The sequence below is a fragment of the Microtus ochrogaster genome, unplaced genomic scaffold, assembly GCF_000317375.1.
Source record: "Microtus ochrogaster isolate Prairie Vole_2 unplaced genomic scaffold, MicOch1.0 UNK29, whole genome shotgun sequence".
In the NCBI taxonomy this organism is placed as follows: domain Eukaryota; kingdom Metazoa; phylum Chordata; class Mammalia; order Rodentia; family Cricetidae; genus Microtus; species Microtus ochrogaster.
The window spans coordinates 2,395,177-2,413,237 of record NW_004949127.1 but is presented as its reverse complement, the minus strand read 5'-3'; the positions used below and the strand labels follow the sequence as shown (position 1 = coordinate 2,413,237).

The following is an 18,061-nucleotide window of genomic DNA, read 5'->3' as shown; positions in this document are numbered from 1 at the left end:
TGTCACCTTTACCTGTTGATAAGGGGTGCCTCTCTGTGTCACCTTTACCTGTTGTCACCTTTACCTGTTGATAAGGGTGCCTCTCTGTGTCACCTTTACCTGTTGATAAGGGTGCCTCTCTGTGTCACCTTTTCCAGCTGTCAGTGGCCCCAGGGGATGGAGTCTTGTGGCACCTGTGGTCTCAGGTGGTTGTGGTGATTTTAAGCAGGGAAGGAAACTGTCTTCAGTGACTGTGTTTGCTGACATCCAGCTGCTTTCACACCTAGAGTCCCGAGCACTGTCAGTTCCCATGAAGACCATGCTACACATTCATGAAGGTCGTAGAAGTCCTGAAGAAAGAATGAAAGAATTTATTGGAATATTATGGAATGCAGTGAAGAGCCTCACACTACAGGTAAATTTAAGTATTAGAATTACTATGGCTTTACATTTCACAATCTTTTGTAATTTTAGCATATTTAATAGTGATATAATTTTTCTGTCAACATTCCCGTGGTCTGTCCTGTCTCTTGTACACTGGTGTACTGTTTATTACAGACAGCATTTCCGGAGTTTGTCTTGTGGTTCTTATACTCTATATCATGTTTATGGTACAGTTTTTTTTTGCAATCAAAATTATGTTAAAAAATACATGTTATAAGAATGTGTGTATTTTGAAATGTTTCTTTAAATTTAAAACAACTCAAAATTATTCTAAATATAATTTTTGAAATATTATTCAGTAGATTTCAAAACTGATTTTGTGGATCAGCCTTCTCTCAGAATTAGGAAAAAAATCTGAGTAGTATCAATTAGTATATAAAATCTGTTAATCTTTTTCTTAATTACAAATTAAATGTGAAAATTATTAGCCATATCTTTATGTATATTAATTTTATCCCAATTTATTTTGACTTTTTAATGCATATAGCACAATCTATTTGTTGTTCAACCTACAGTATTTTGGAATTGGCATTTTTTTTTCAACACATTTGGCATTATTAAATCTAGTAGAAAAAACTTACCTTTTTAATAAACATAATTTTTTATTATTTTTTTTGGAAATTTCACATCATGCACTTTAATCTCCCTCATTTCCCAGTTCCTCAGTATCTACTCTTTACCCTTTCATTATCACCCCCAAAAGAAAATTTAAAAAATCAATTAAAGTATTAATTTAAAAAAAACAAACAACCCACTTTCTCGTCATCTTTCCCATTTCACTGTCACCTGTTCATTTTTCTTAGTGGCTCAGAGAGCTGCTGAGTGTCGTTAGTATAACCTTTTGTCCAGACAACTTTGTTAGTAGTAGTTGATTGCAATGAGTTGTTGGTCTGGTTCGGCTTCTGCCATGCCATCAATACCATGACCCTCATTGAAACTTCTTTGGGATCTCCTGCTGTTGCCCCGATTTATGGAGATCCTGTGGCTGTGGTTCCACAGGACCAGTTCCTCCACTTTCTCCAGCAGATCACAGATACCGTGAATGTTGGGCTGGGCCCACTCAGAGCCCTAGATGTGGACCTGAGTGTTAGCTAAGTTGGTCACTGTGGGCCTTTGCTGGGAGCCCCCCCTCCAGGGAGGGGCAGAGTCAGCTCTCCCTGCCCGTGCCATTGTGGTTGGGTGTTCTGTTCCATTGGTGAGGGTGGGGCCAGCTCTCCCAGGGCCAGCAGGGCCGGGTCTCCTGTTGCAGCAACCAGCATTTGTGTTTCAGCAGGTCTGGCAATATTATATCTAGTAGGAAAGATATACTTTCCTAAACATTTTATATATGATAGAATTTGGCGATAATATCATTTTTGGATATTTACACCTTTTTACATAAAGTTACTTTCTTGTGATTCTTACAAACTTTTTGTCTGTGAAGTACATGTCCATTTTTCTTTGTTTCATATTGCTGATTTTTTTTTCTAGTAAAAGTATTACCAGAATCCTAGAAAATGAGTTTATATAGTACACATGCACACAGAGACACACAGTGCCCTGACATGAAACATCCTCCATGGAGCCCCTCTCAGAGCCGTTTGAAAGTTCTGGGACTCAGAAAGGCATGTGAGTACATTAGGCTGCACTGTGGGCACTCACTGCTGTGTCCCTGATGTATTTGGAAACTAAAGCTACTTAATATTCTGTTACTGTGACAGAGCACTGGAGACAGTCAGCTCTAGGAAGAATGTGCTGCCTTATGGCCTTCGGACAGTGCTGGGCACCACCCTGCAGCAGGAAGGTGTGGCAGAGCAGAGCTGCTGACTTCCTTCAACTAGGGTCTGCCTTCTAACTGATGTAGTTATGCTCTCATCCGTGGACATGAGCACAGGTGTTTGGGGAGCATTGTGTATCCACACAGTGTTACAGTGACTCAGGTGAATAGTCCGTGATTACTAGAAGAACTAGTTGGCATCATTCTGTGGTCCGTAATGCATCAGTTAACAGAGACAACCAAGTAAGCTAGACCATGTCACTAAGTACTAATATCAGAAGCTTTTATATCTACAGGTTACCAAGCAAACAATTTGTGTTCTATATCATACCCAGGATGAATTAACAGAATTAGAAGCAAGCAAAATAAATGAACAACAACAAAATCTGTAGTTACATAACACTAGGTAATGAGTCAAGTTAATAACCATATGACTCAAGTTTAACTTCTTGGTTTTGTTTGTTTTTTGTTTGTTTGTTCGTTTTTCGAGACAAGGTTTCTTTGTAGCTTTGGAGCCTATCCTAGAACTCGCGTTGTAGACCAGACGGGTAACTTGTTGACCGGATGATTTAGGGAATGACAGTCTGTCGAGGAGGTCCTCAGAATTCTAGTTTTGATGTTTGAGTAGTAATGTCATTTAAATATTGAGTGCAGCTTTTCAGGAGTAGAAGAAAGTACAGTTTGATTTATATGTGTATTCGAAATGACTGTCAGATATTCTGGTACTTCAGAGTATTCCTTTCTAGAGTCAACAAACAGAGTTATTGTACAAGTGTTATTTGGAGGATCTTCCCAGAGATGCTTCAAACAAGGAGGACATGAGAGGAAACTCACTACGTTAGCTAGCAGAAGAGGAATGTCCCTGAGAGAAACTCATGACATGCGTGGGAGGTGACGCTTGAAGGGCTATGTAGTCCAGGGTGTCTTAAATCTCCAGAGTCACAGCAGAGCTTGAATGTTAGCTCAGCTTTCTATTGTTCATCTGTCTATGAAATATACCATTAATATGTAAGGTTATTTCCAATTTACCGTTCTTGTGTGAATTTTGTCTGTTGTTTGATAATGATGCAATGACCTTACTAGCTATACTTAACCTCATTTCATTGTCAATTATTCATAAATAGAGATAATGGTTCTTTGTTTATTTTACATGAAATTAGATGAAATACACTTAACATAAAATTTATCACCCTTACGCTTTGAAATGCGTATGATTATGATTCCTCATTTTGAGTAACTCTATTTGCACATGATTATATCATTGCATAAGTTATCTGGCTCTGACCTACAGACTTTAGTTCCTGTGTTCCAGTCATGGTCTTGTGTAAAACCTATTGTATATATTTAAACGTTTCCAGATGTTAATGTATCATAGAAGTTTTAGAGGTAAAATTATATGTATTCTGATTAAGTAATTAAAATCTAAGTTAAAATATTGTTTGTAAAGAAAGCATTCTCCATTTTCTAAGATATTTTATGGACCAAAATGTAAACCAGAGATAAAACTGATCATCATTACTTTAAAGCCATCAAAAAATTATTCTATTAGCAAAACTTTGAAGAAATAAATGTATTTGCTTTCAGAGTTTATGGGAAGTTGAGTTTGGAGCCAAAGTTGATATTTGTTAAGACCATGTTATTTTACTTAGGGCAGAAAAACTCAAGAAGTATAAATGCATTAACAATATTTGGTATAGCCTATTTATTTTTTCAGTGGCAAAATAGGGCTTTTATACATCCTTATAATGGTTATTTTGTAATAGTGCATGTTGACTTTGACATTTTTCTTGGTTGGGGATCTTTTAACAGATTATATTAGGCTCATTTGTTCTTTCCTGTTTTTTGTTTTTTTTTTTTAAATCTTGAGAACCATGAGTTCCAGTATTATCAAAGATGATCTTACATTTCAGAAATTTACAATTTTATTCTGCAAACACATAATTAACAATGGCATAAAGTTTCAAAAATAGAAATGTTCTGGCCTAGAACTGAGAAAGTAAAGCATTTCATTGCTGTTGAACTCCACTGTTCTGCTCACGTATTTTGAGGTTCACGTTGGTGTCCTACAACATTTCAGTGTTGGATTTGTTTCCGAGTCTCTGACCCCTCAACAGTTCTCTGCCATTACGTGGAGAACTACTGTCAATCATACTTTCTCAAGTAAAGCGCCGTAAGCCATTTAAGCCAGTGCAATCGAATTCTCTCCTGGGGAATTTCACCCACATTGTGGCCAGTGATTAAATAATCATATTTCTTGATGTCTGGTGAACTCCCTGGCTTATCTTCAGGATCAAGCATGAGTAGATATATCTTATAGGCAGATGAATTTCACGTTAATTATGTTATGTTTTATAACATCCACACTGACAGTTCTGTCTGTGCATGGTAGCTTGTTAGCAGGGAGAAATCTGCAAACTCTAGGAATCCCACTCCCCCCCCCATCAAAATTGAATGGGAAAAGTATGGAAGGTATTCCATGTTTCCCTTTGAGGATTTATTTTGTTTTATTTTTATTTGAAACTTAAACTGCTGTATATTTGGATCCTATACCGAAGTATTTCCATGACATATTGTGCTGTTTTATGTCATTTTGACACAAGCCAGTGTCATTTACAAAGAAGGAACTTGAGTTGAGAAAATGTGTCCCCCCCCCCCCAGGTTTGCCTTTGCACTAGTCTGTGGTACATTTTCTTGACTGATGACTGGTATAAAAAGGCCTCACTCACTGTGGGTAGGAGATATAAGACAGCAGGATGAGCAAGCCAGTGAACAGCTCCTCATGGCTTCTGCGTCTGTTCCTTTTCCAGGCTCTTGTCTTGAGTTCCAGACCTAAAGTCTCCTAGTGATGGACTGGGACAGGGACCTGTAAGATGAAATAAACTTTGTCCGCTCCAAGTTATCACATATCTATAGTTATCTCTATAGAGACTCCAAATAGGAAACAGGCTAATAAGGAATGAATTTGGCTACAGTTGTATGTATGTATTTGTTATGGCATAAATAGAAGACTGTTAATTTTGAAAGCCCATGTATATAAATAGGTAAATAGTCACATTTTAAAGTATGTGCATCATGTATATCTTTTTAAAGTCTTTGAAGGCCAATATATTTAGTCTCACGAATCATAAACAGTGTTTATTTGTGGATTTAATTGTTTAGCAATGTTCAGTTGACATCTTTCTGTCAATATTGTATTTCCCCTAAGGAAAATGACTTATTACAGATACCACAACTCTGTTTGAACTTGTCCTACTAATAAGTGAATTTTATTGATTGTACTAATAGATTTCTTCTGTGGGGAACAAAATAATGAACAACATAAATGAAATGTTTTTCATTTATGGTGGCAAAACTCATTTCCTTATTTCACCGTTATTTGCTGAGTCCCTAGTAAATGCCGGGCACTGTGTTATGTGGAGTGGGTCGAATGAACACCACAGTGCTGACTTCGAGTTTATGTTCTGCCCAAGGTTTTCTAATGGTCAGAAATTCTCTGAAATATTGTCAAGTAATTTTTTATGCTGCAAGAGAGTCTCACATATTAATGAAGCTCTCTACCATTGTGCTTTCTCAGTGTTCATTGTAATCTTTTCCATATCAGGACTATTTCTTTTGTCCCTGTATTATGAGTTCCAGCTCAGATCATTGTTTTATTTTCAAGCATTTTTGCATATTAACAGTTTAGTTTTGCTCCTGCAATTATTCACATTTATTATGACACAGAAAGCCACACAACAGTGTTAAAAACAATATGCTGATTATACAAAGTGTCTCACATGTAAGTGCTGGAAAGAAATAGTTGATTATTTCAATTTTTTTCTTTCTTTTAAGAATATATTTTTGTTAATTCCTCAAGGATTTCATATAATGTGTTTTGATTATATCAGCCTTCTAGATCACCAGTCTCCAAATCCATACATCTTACTGCCTTCATTTTTAAACTTACTTTATTCTTCATCAAAATATAATTATATATTTTCTCCCTTTTTTCACCTCCTTCTATCCCTTCCATGCCCCCTGCCTGCTTCCTCCCAAATTCATGGCCTCTTCGTTCTTGTTACGTATCTCTGAGATCATTGGTGTTAAAGAGGGCACTGCTGAAAAATCATGAAGGAAGCAGTTTATGATACTCAGTTTTCCTTAAATTTAAAATCATTTCTTAAAGAATAAAAGATATTCACAGAGAGAATGTCTTTTTTATATCATTTTTAAGTAAATACAATCATTCCTAAAGTTTTCATTTCAAACGAAGGCAGCATATTATTTGGTAATAGGAAGCGGTTATCTTGTACAGGGCACCCAGCACAGCATTAGAGACATTTGATGGGCATTGACGCCTTAAGGTTTTCAGGTTAATGTGTAAATACTTTTCTTTAAGTGACTTGCCATCACATTTGTACAGCACATAAATCACAAAAATTCTGTTTTTTCCCTTTCATTGAAAATAGATTCTTTCCTTATAAAATACATCTCAATTGCAGTTTTCTCTTCTCTACTCCTCCTGGTTCTTCCCTACCCCATCTTGCCTCTTCTCTGCATCCAGTCCTTTCCTGTGCTTAGAAAAGAACAAGCTTCTAAATTTGAAGTCTCACGTATAGAGCTGGAAAACGACATAGCATAGATCTGTTTTAATAACACATAATCTTGAAATTTAAGGAAAAGAATACATGCAGTAATTTCATTTGTTAAAATATGAATACTAAACTTCTTTTCTTTATTGGTGTACCGTTTGTATCTGATCCCTAATGACATAGTCCCTGACCTAGTAGGAATTAAATAGAGGTGGTTCTACTTCAAGAATTTGTAATAATCCCCCTACTTTCACCCATGAATGTGTTCAATGTTGGCAGAAGAACATGTTGCTACCAAAACTGAAACAGGATCCTTGAAACAGAAAGGCTGTTGCCATGGAAAGATGAAGTCACACAGCGCAGCTGCAGTGCAGTAATGACCAGGATATTTTTTTAAAGATCGTTTGTGTTTGGTGTGGTGCAGAGGGTCCCAACCAGGTGGTTTCCATGAACAAAATCTGACCCCCGGACTCAGGATGTCTTACTGGCAGATTACTTCATTTTCTTTCCCTTGGATTGTCAGGTCCTTACATTAATGCAAAATTTACAGCTGCGCATTTATGCCCAGTAATATAAATCACTCAGAATTTTACATTAAACCACAGTTTAGACACATGGTTTAACAGTTATTCTAAAAATGTAAAAAGATTCATGTGATAGCCTCAGTGTATAGAACACATGTCACTTCACAATAATTTTGAGTGCTTTACATTATGTGTGTGTAGATTCTAATCTCCAACGGAACCCTCCTCACATGCTGCCTATTTTAGAAAGCTTATCTTGTAGACTTTTGTCTTGCTCCTGCATGGCTTTACTCTTGATTCTGTATACATTGTTACTGTTTCCATGCAGGGAAATTTACTCTTGATTCTGTATACATTGTTACTGTTTCCATGCTGGGAAATAGTTGACATTGAAGTTAGTAGAGTGGCATGTTTATGATTTTGGAATTTAGAGTGCAATTAAAATTGCATTTCTAGTTCTGACTTTGTGTATGTGGTCACATGTTTTAATATTAGTAAACAATTGGCCTCACATCATTGAGAGTGTTTTTAACAGAACATCAGTATCTATATGAATTGTTAATCTTGATTCAGCTTTTGTTCTTTTAACCTGAATTAGGAAAGAATGCTCACTTAGGTTATGCCATTGTAGATTATACAATTAAACATCACTAATACATTGTGTTAATTATTTAAAACATACTAATGTTACATATAAGACAAATTAGACTTATTTCTCAATGGAGTACTTTGTGATCTTGAGCTGACCAATTGTGATACACTTGTGTGCTTAAATTGTCTGAGCTTCAAGATAAGGTTCTAAAACTAATAGAGACAGGTTGGTATGTCACAGGCATTTGTTTTCACAGAAGGTTATGTGCCGTTTTTCTTCATTGCATTTAGTAGTTTTACATCCCCAGATGTGTGAAGCCAGCATAGACAGTGTTGTTTATATGTAGGTTAATGGATTACTTATTTTATCAAGGAAATCTAATGGAATTCCATTTTCTCACTAGAAATGCCTCACCTTGAGAGAAGGGATATTACTATAGACATTGTTATCTGTTTGTGAATATAGTGCCCTTGGTGGTCTAATTACCTGAAGTACCCAAGACTGAAAAAACAGTACAGGTCTCATCACACCTTCAAATACATCTTTGTTGTGCAGTTACATAGGAAACTAACAAGTTGTAGTTTATATTTACTTAACAAAACAGCTCAAGTATGCTAGAAATGAGGCAATATTGTAACCAGATATAAAATATTATTTTGTAATAATCAGCTAAGACCAACAGAACTTAATATTCACTGGTTCTGAATTAAAAAACACAGATATTAGTGAGTTTTACATGTGGACTTATTTGGTCTTGATGCTCTATAGGTCTCGTGAGTTAAGTAACGATTCTAAATTTTTAAGGGGAATTAAGCATTTTATGTAAAATTACAATTTACCTAATAACTTGTAGACTCAAATGACAAAAAACACTTTGATTTCTAAGATTATTTTATCACATGTAATACATATTGGCACACACACGCACATATATTGTCTCTTTGGGTGTATGCACAGTTTGTTACAAAGACACCTTCTTCCAGGGGTTGTTTATAGCAAGGAACTGAGTGTATTAAGTATGTATTCATCTATTTTAGTCTGTAATTTTAAAATATAGGACCCTGAGTGGGCATAAGAACAGCATTATTTAAAAAACAGTTTGCAGCTTCATCTGGCTGCTGCTAACCAAAGCTTATGAACTGGAGAAGCGGGGATATCTTTCTCCATTTCCCAGCACTCTTTCTAACTTGAGCATTATTCTTGGAAACAAATGGCGAAGGGCAACTGCATTTTTAACTCATGTCACTCGATGCTTTGATCAAGTTTATAGCTTGAAACAATACTTTTTAAATTGTCATTTGTGTTTAAGTAAAATAACTCATGAAGACACACGCAGGGCATGTTTCCATTTGGACTTCATTACTTATTGTGAAGATAGCTGTAGTTCCAGTGTATGTTTGATCTGACCCTAGTATTTCAATTCTGCTTTTCTTTTCTAGCTCGATGTACAGTCTTGCTGTGTGTTCATTCCAAACGACAGCCTGCCTTCCCCAAGTACAATTGTATCTGGTGACATCCCTGGGACAGTAAGAAGTTGGTACCATGGACAAACCAGCACACCAGGAACACTTGTCCTCTGTTTGCCGCAAATAAAGATCATCAGTGCTGGTCATAAGTGCATGGAGCCCCTGCAGGAGATCCCCTTTGTCATACCACGACCCATCCTTGAAGAGGGTACATTTACATGTTTTTTTCATACTGTTGTTTTATGCTGGCATGGATAGACTTCCCCTCTCCCCGTTTATTTTATCCATTTGATGTGTTTTGGCTGTACGTATGTCAGTGCACACCTAAGTGCGACTCAAGAGACATCAGCAGAGCGCTTGTATTTGGTGGGCATGGAGCTACAGACAGTTGTGAGCTGCCATGTGGGTGCTCTGGTTTTAACCGTGTAGCCATCTCTCCTGCCCTGTTTTGTTTCTAATATATTAGTATACATCCACTCTATCTGAATATTTATTATAATTGTACTGTGTTGTGGTATTTTTGTGCTTTCATACTTCTACATCATCATTTATAGATAAATGTACATTATCTATACAATATAATATGATTATAAAACTCAAACAGGGAATATTAGAATGAACATTGGTTTGAGCTTATTTTGAAAGCTTTGCTGTACTGTGATTATATTCCTTCCCCTTCCCTACCCCTCCCCGATTATCACTGCCTCTCTACCCACCAACCTTCATGTCCTTTTTCTCAAAAAAAAAAAAAAAAAAATCCAAAACACCATGAGCCAGGACAACAGCAAAAAGAAAAAACTCACAAAAAGAAAGTCAATAGTACAAAATAATACCAAAAGAAAGAGAACATGTAACACACAGGGAGCCTGTTTTAGCCTGCTACTCCTGGGCAGGGGAGCTGCCCTGCATGTGGTCCATCTGTCAGTGTGAAATCTCGTTCCCAGTCGGTACCAGAGTGGGCTTGTCCTCACTTCTCATTCTTAGTGCTAGGATTTTGTCTGCTTTCAGCCTGTGCAAGTCTTGAGGGTAATGTCACCTCCCCTGTGGTCTTATGTGTGTTGGACATTGCTCATGTGGCATCACCCACCTCTGGCTCTTGCTCTATCTCTCCTTCCTCATAGATCCCTGTGCCTTGTAGAGTGGTGTGCGTGTGTCACGGCCTCTCGCTCTCTGCACTTTGTTCACTGCACATTGTAGGTATAGAGCACGTCACCAGGAATCTTAGTCACTGTGTCCCTTTAACTGAGTAGTAGTATTAGGGTTTTACCCAGGCTTATGACCTGTCTACTCTCAGCTTTTTAACCACTTTAGTGGTATCATACATGGTTTTTATTTCATGGACTGATCTTAAATCCAAACAGAATATGGTTCTTTATTCTCATAATATTGGTTCCTCTATTGTACTGGCACATTTTGCAAGCAGGTCTCTGTTGTGGGTTGCAGGTGTTTAGCTGGGTGATACTGATTATAACATTTTTCTGAAATTGATGATTTCTCTGGTAGTGTGTGAGCACCTTTTAGCACCATGAACATGAATTAATATGGGTGAAGCTTCTAGTTGGACACCACCTCGATTTTTCAGTGTTCAATGTCATAAGTTTTCCCTTCAGGTATAACCATCAGGCTGTGGAAAGTAACTAATAACTTTGGAATAGCCTGTGGTATTTGGTGGCTGTGTGTGTGTGGTATCTCTGTGAACCCTTTGTCCATCAACTCAACTAGATGTAATCAATTCCTTGCACTGGAGAATTTACTTGGTGACATAAAATGACATTGTATATTGAGTCCATTTAGCTTCGTTTCATGTATGTATATATTTTAGGTATAGTTTCTATAATAGTAGGCTTTTCAAAAGGCCCTGTTTGTTGACCTCGCCCCCTCCATTTCCTCCTTTGCCTGCCCTCTCCTTTTCCTCCCCATCTTATTTTATACATATAACTCCATCTATTTGTTATCCTATATTGTATTTTCTCCTTCCTTGGAAGTCCCCCACCCCATCCCCTTTGAAAAACACACATCTATAGCATAAAATCTGACACTCAGATATAAGAGAAAACACGCAATGTTTGGTATTTTCTGCAGCCCAGTGACCGCACTCAGAATGATTGTTTCATTTACCTGAGTTTCCATTTTCTTAACAGCTGCATAATACTCCATCGTGTAACACTGCCACGTTTGCATTACCTGTTCACTAGTGATGGTGATGTAGACTGTTTCCAGTTTCTGGCTATTATGAATAGAGCAGCAGTGAACGTGGATGAGCTAGTATCTTTGGATTACATTGTAGAGTCCTTTGTGTATATACCCAAGAGTGCTGTAGCTGAATTTTATGGTAAATTGATTTTTAGCACTTAAGGACTCTCCACAGGATTTCAACAGGGGCTGTCCCAGTTTGCAGTCCTGCCCGCAGTGAACAGTCCAACTTGATTATGCTGGATGATCTTTTTCACGTGTTCATATTCAAATAGCAGGTGTTTTTATGGAGAAATTTTGCATTTCTATTCAAAAGGGATATTAGTTTATAATTTTCTTTCTTTGGGGGGGATGGGTCTTTGTATGGTTTTGGTATCAAGGTAATAGTGGCTTTGTGAAGAAAAATAGGAAATGTTCCTTCAGTTTCCATTTTGCTTAATTCAAGATGTTCTGTTGTTCTTCTAAGGTCGTGTAGCATTCTGCACTGAATTTGTCTGCTCTGGTGTAAGCTGTGTCAGAATGAAGTTGTCCTTCTAGCACCTTCTGTGAGCTGAATTGGTGAACATAAATGGATTAAATTTGATTCTGTCTTAGAATGTTTTTCTTTTTCTAGTTTTACTGGGCATTGTATCCTGGACTGGCACCAGTAGTCTCTTAGAACTTGTTCACCCCTGTCCAGGACCTTCTGGCTATCAGAACTTTCATTGAAAAGCAAAGTTTTAACTCTCATGGGCCTGCCTTCATATGTAACTTTCTGAAGCTTTTAATACCCCCCCCCCCATTAGTTTGCTATTTTGGTTATTTTGTGTCATGGGGAAATTCCTTTTTGATCTTACTTGGTGTTCTATATGTTTATTGTACCTTGATAGTCACCTCTTTCTTCAGACTTTTTCTTTTATGACTTTGCTAGAAATATCTTCTATGTCTTTGTTCTGGGACTCTTCTTCTTCTATACCTTTAATTTGTAGGCTTGATCTTTACATAATCAATATTTCCTAAATATTTTATGCTTAGATTTATTTAGATTTAACCTCTTCTTTCACTTAGATATCCATGTTTTTCTACCTTCTTCTTAAGGCCTTAAATTCTCTCCTCCATGTCTTTAATCTCCTGCTGAAGCTTACCTCAAAGGCTTTTGTTTGACATCATAAGTTTTTCACTTCTAGCTTTCTTTTAGTTTGCATTTTCTTCTAAATTCTTTCATGTTTTGAACTATATTCATTATTTCATTCAACTGCTTCTGTAGTCATGATCTTCTTTGAGGCATTTATTCATACCCTCTTTAAAGCTCTTAAGTATGTCCGTGACTGTGATTGGAAAGTCCTTGTCCTGTACCTCAGCTTCATTGCTTCTCTCAATGTCTACCACAGTAGGGTTCCTGGACTCCAACGGAGCTATATTGTCCTGACTGTTTGTGTTTTTGCAATGGGATCTGGTACAGGTACCTGGTCTAGTATTTGCAGGGTGGGTGAGTATTCTGTTCTTTGGTAGCTGTTGTCCAGTCTTAGTCATAATCAAATGTAGAGGCTGCTAGATCTTTAAATCCCGGTGAAATGTGGGGCCCCCGGTAGACGTCATTCTGCTGATGTGTGAGGAGTCACAGAGGATTGAAGATGGGCTACCAGGAAAGGCTGAGTGGGACCTCCAGGAGGTGCTAGGGATCCCTGACTCTTCACAAAGAGTGTGATTCCCTGGGGGATGGAGTTTGGCTGGTAGTTTGGGGTATTTTTATAGTCCAAGGTAGAAATAAAAGAGGGTGATATCATTGAATATGTTATTTTCATGTTTCTAATGTGTTTACACCAAGTACCTATTGTGAGATGGCTGGAGCTGCGGTTCAGTTTTCAGTGTGTCCCTGATCTCTTAGATTGCCGCGCTTTCAGTTGCAAATTCATACCTCTTTGAAATTGAACATACTCGTTTCCAACAAAAGGTGAACTTGGAAAAGTTGGATTCATAAAGAAAATAATATGGTTTTATATTACAAAAACAAGGTTTAATGCTTGATTGTACTAAATCGGTCAACACCTTGTTCATATTATTAGATTGTAAGATTAGTATTTGGATTACTGTATATTTTGTCTTAAGCCAAGAAGTAGAGAGCCTGTGTATGTTTGTGGCTCAAGATTTGATGTTCAGTTCTCTGCCTTTCTTGAAATGAAAGTTGAGTTGAAAACTTCTTTTCTGGATTGGTGGTATGACATATTAAAAGGAGGCTTTTTAATTATCTTTTATATTATCTTTCTCTTGATAGAAGCCTTCTTTCCCTAGCATCTTTGACACAGTCATTCTTTCCTAATTAGGTATGGCGTAGCAGCATGTAGTCTGTAGTTGCTTTTCCTTCCTTTTTCACCCCCTTTCGCCATAATTCCTAACCTGATCTTAGTTAATTTTGTTCCACCTGTGGCCCCTGTCTTACTCCTGCTCAATTCCATCATTAGCATGGCGTGTGAGAGGATCTGAACTCACGACGTATAGTGCCTGTAGTCTATATGACGCTTTCACACAGCTCTTAGTCAACTTTTTTTGAAAGTTCATTGGTAATTCAAACAAATTCTTTAAGAGGCTTTCTAGAAGATTACAGTGTGATTAATGGGATGATGTGGAGGCTATCTCACGAGATATGCAAGGCTCTCTCTGTACTCACTTATGTTTGAGTTCATGACATGGGGCTCCATGCTAAAATGTTTCATCTGATTTCAGATGCAGTGGGAAGAGATGGTCTCAGTCTGTGTAGGCTATTCGGGTCAAAATCAACATCTTGAGTTGCATTAGGGAGCACTTGCAGCCAACACCTCTGAGCAGATGGGTTTCTACCCTGTGCCCAGCAGAGGTTTGTTATTTCTTCTTTGAAAGAGCTGCCTGTGACTTTAATAAAAATATTTTGACAGAAATGGAATATTGAGATCATTTGTAAGTTAAAACTTTGCTGTTGTTGGATTTAGTGACTTTCGTAGGACCTGATGTGGAAATTGTTGCGCATCTGTGTAAAATGCAAAGCCTCTTTTCCTTACTGCCCCTGTCGGTGTGTATGCATTGTTTCATGTGAGGAGCTGAAAACGGCTTCATAATCTTCTATCTTTTATGAGGATGGAGGACTGTGTGCAGTTGTGAGCATGTTGGAGTGCTATGCAGTGTCTTCCCATTTCTTGTAGACTTCTTGATTTAATTCTTAAATTTTGTATGCAAATAAAAATCTTTTGACTCCCAGAAAACAACTTCTAATTTTCTTTTGATGATATTTTTAAATGTCTTGAAAATGACCAGACACATTTTACAAATGATGTCAAATTTTAGGCTTTTCCTGAGCCCAGACTATGTTTTCAATCCTCGCACCTCAGCTTCCCATAAAATGAGATTATACATCTGGGCTGTCACATCTTTTGTGGTGCTACTTCGAGGCACCTCAATCTGGCTGCCATGGCTGCTGCAGGCACTATTCTCTTGTTACTCACAATCAACCTCTCCAATCCTTTATTACCCTAAGGGTTTGGTAGCTCTTAAATGCTAAAAGTGTATTCTTGTACCATCTACTTCACTCTAGCCTGTTCTGTATTTCTGAATGTCTAGAACATTACATTAGAACAAAAGCTAGTGTGACCAAACTAAATGCTTGCCTAGCTCCCTTATCACTTTGTAAAGAAAGCATTTTTTCTTGGTCATTAAGAGAAAGATAATTGTTGCAGAAGTTCTAATTGGTCTTAATAAAGATCTGGAGCCAGATATCAGGGCAGATGTTGAAACATCTGAAAGAGAAAGGAGCAAGCTACAGATAGTTCTTACCTTGCCAATGCCATCAGAAAACAGGCCTGAACCCTGTCTCCTCCTGCCTGGTATTCCTCTCTCTGACAAGTCATGTCACTTCCTGTCTGTCTGTACTGACCTCCAGACCTCTATGGTTACCTAGTGGCTAGCTCTGCCCTCTGATAATCAGGCAAGCCTTGCTAGAGCACAAACAAAATAACACCACAGGTCATTTTCTTCCTTTTTAATTTTTGTATTTTAAAGTCTTTGTAAACTGTGTTTGATACTATTGTGACACTTAATTTTAGGTTCACTACAAAATTAAGACACAATTGTAGAAATGTCTGATATAGTCCCTCCCCCTCACATGCATCTCTTCACGTGACAACATCACTGACATGAATGCTATATTGGCTATAATTGATGGGCCTATTGAGGCATCTTTGTTCCTCAAAATTCATAGTTTATTTTAGGACTGTCTAGGGGATATATGTTTTGAAGTTGAGAGAAATGTATAATGACAAATTTCTTCCATTAACTTTTTATACATAGTATTTTCATTGCCCCCAGAATTCTCAGAACTACACTGAGAAATCTCTCTGCTTCTTTATCTGTTACAACAGCTGGCACTCAATGACCTTACTATTTATTGTCTCCTAGCCTTTCCTTCTTAGACCTGAGATAGTATGGCATACAGTCTTTTCATGTCAGCTTCTTTACCTTGATAGTGAACAGTTAACATTTCTTCTGTGCGTTTTGATGGTTAATAGCTCCTTCCCTTTTCTATGCTAAGCTTACATTGTCTGTAGGACAATTTATCTGTTCATCAACCAGAAACATTATGATTACTTTGAAATCAGGGTAGTTTGTGAATAATACACTCACATATCTGTAATATTTTTATGTTAACTCCGTTGGATAATTGCAGAAGTGTGTGGTTGTTGTATCATGTATGCCATGTTTACTTTTGTAAGAAATTGTCAAAATGTCTTCAAAGGAGGTTTGTCATTTTTGTTTGCAGTGCAATGAGCATTCCTCCTTCCGATGCATTGTGTACACAGCACATCATGTTGTGGTTTGTCTTCCCAACAGCCAAGGGATGCTTTCTCCTTGTCTTCAGTTGCATGTTCTTTGTGACATGTGATGTGAAGCTTAAATGCCATCTTTCTTGTTGTCAGTGATACCTTCTAAGGCTTTTACTTTCTGAATAGAATTTTATTCTTATTCAGTTCTAATAGTTTTGTGTTTGGAATTAGAATTCTTTTTTAGCTATCTCCTTTAATATTTTCTCCCAATCTATGCATTTGTCCTCAACTCTCAGATATTTCTTTATTCTTTTGGGCTGCATAACAATTTTAAGTTCATTGCAGCCACCTCATTGGCTCTTTTTCTCATGGACCTCTCCTTTGGGTTATTGCTGAAAAGGATCATCCTTTTTTTTTCCCTTTTACCCTTTGATATTTTTCTTAGTTTTGTATATTACGTTTAGTTGTAAGCCATTTTGGATAATTTTGTGGCATGCATATATGCTGCTCATTTTTAACAATTTTTATAATTTATCTAATCTTAATATATTAAATATATTTTTAAGTTCATGGATTTGTATTATAATTTATTTATTTATTTTTTGTTTTTATATGCCAACTGCAGTTTCCCCTTCATCCTCTCCTCCCAGCCTTCCCTCCCCCATACACTTTTCCTCCCCTGTTTCTCTTCAGAAAAGGGTAGCCCTCCCATGGATATCTTCCAGCCATGGTTTATCAAGTTGTTGGGACACTAGGCTTCTCTTCTACTCAGCCCAGACAAGGCAACCCAGTAGGTGTAAAGGTTGCCCAAAGCAGATAGCAGACTCAGGAGCAGCACCTGAACCCCCTGTTAGGAGTCCCACAATAAGATCTGGCTACACATCTAACAGATGTGCAGAGTGCCTAGGTCGGTGCTCAGGAGCACAGGTCAGTGGGTTCTGTGGGTTTTCTTGTGGTGTCCATGAACCCTCTGGCTCTGGCTCCTACCATCTTTTCTTCCATCTCCTGCAGGCTTCCTCGAGCTGTGCGTCTCTGCATCTGTGGCTGTCAGTTGCTGGATGAGTCTTCTTTGATGACAGCTGAGCAACAGTCTATGAATATAGCACATTATCATTAGGAATCATTTCGTTGACTCCCCCCTCCCCACCCCCTGGGCATGTTTGGTTCTATCCTAGGTCTTTGGTTTCCTGCCTCTGAGTCCTGGCCATCAGGAGGAAGCTCCCTCTCTGAATCAGCCATTGTTTGGCCACTCCCACAATTTCTGTGTCACCTTTACCCCAGCACATCTTTTTATTTTTAATTTTTTTTTAAATTCTTTTTTTAAAAAAGGAAACAAACTATCTTTTTTTCATTTTACATACCAATCCCAGTTCCTACTCCCTCCCTTCCTCCCTTTCCCCCATCTACCCTCCAACCCACCCCTCATCCATTCCTCAGATGGTACTGCACTTTGCTTTGTGGGGGGTCCAAGGTCCTCCTAACTATATGTAGGCAAGATTTCCATCCAATAGAATAGGTTCCCAAAAAGCCAGTACCTGCAGTAGGGATAAATCTGGTGCCACTGCCAGTGGCACCTCAGTCTGCCCAGCCATAGAACTGTCACCCACATTCAGAGGGACTAGTTTGGATCTTTGCTGGTTTCTTCCCTGTCTGGCTGGAGTTGTGTAGTAATAGGAGCGGCGGGCTGTGTCCCCGGCCCCCCGGCCGCCTGCACGGCTAGCTTTACCCTAAATAATTACACGGAAACTGTATTCTTTTAAACACTGC

At 37.9% G+C, this 18,061-nt stretch overlaps 1 protein-coding gene across 6 annotated transcripts in view; it reads left to right on the top strand.

The window, feature by feature from the left end:
• Positions 1-18,061, top strand: part of Vps13b (vacuolar protein sorting 13 homolog B) — a 441,647-nt gene that overhangs the window by 173,818 nt on the left and 249,768 nt on the right. For all 6 annotated transcript variants that reach the window (XM_026789767.1, XM_026789768.1, XM_013354110.2 and 3 more), the window contains exons 22-23: positions 267-394; positions 9,306-9,540. In XM_026789767.1, coding sequence (XP_026645568.1) covers positions 267-394; positions 9,306-9,540 — 363 coding nt within the window. The remainder of the gene's footprint in view (positions 1-266; positions 395-9,305; positions 9,541-18,061) is intronic.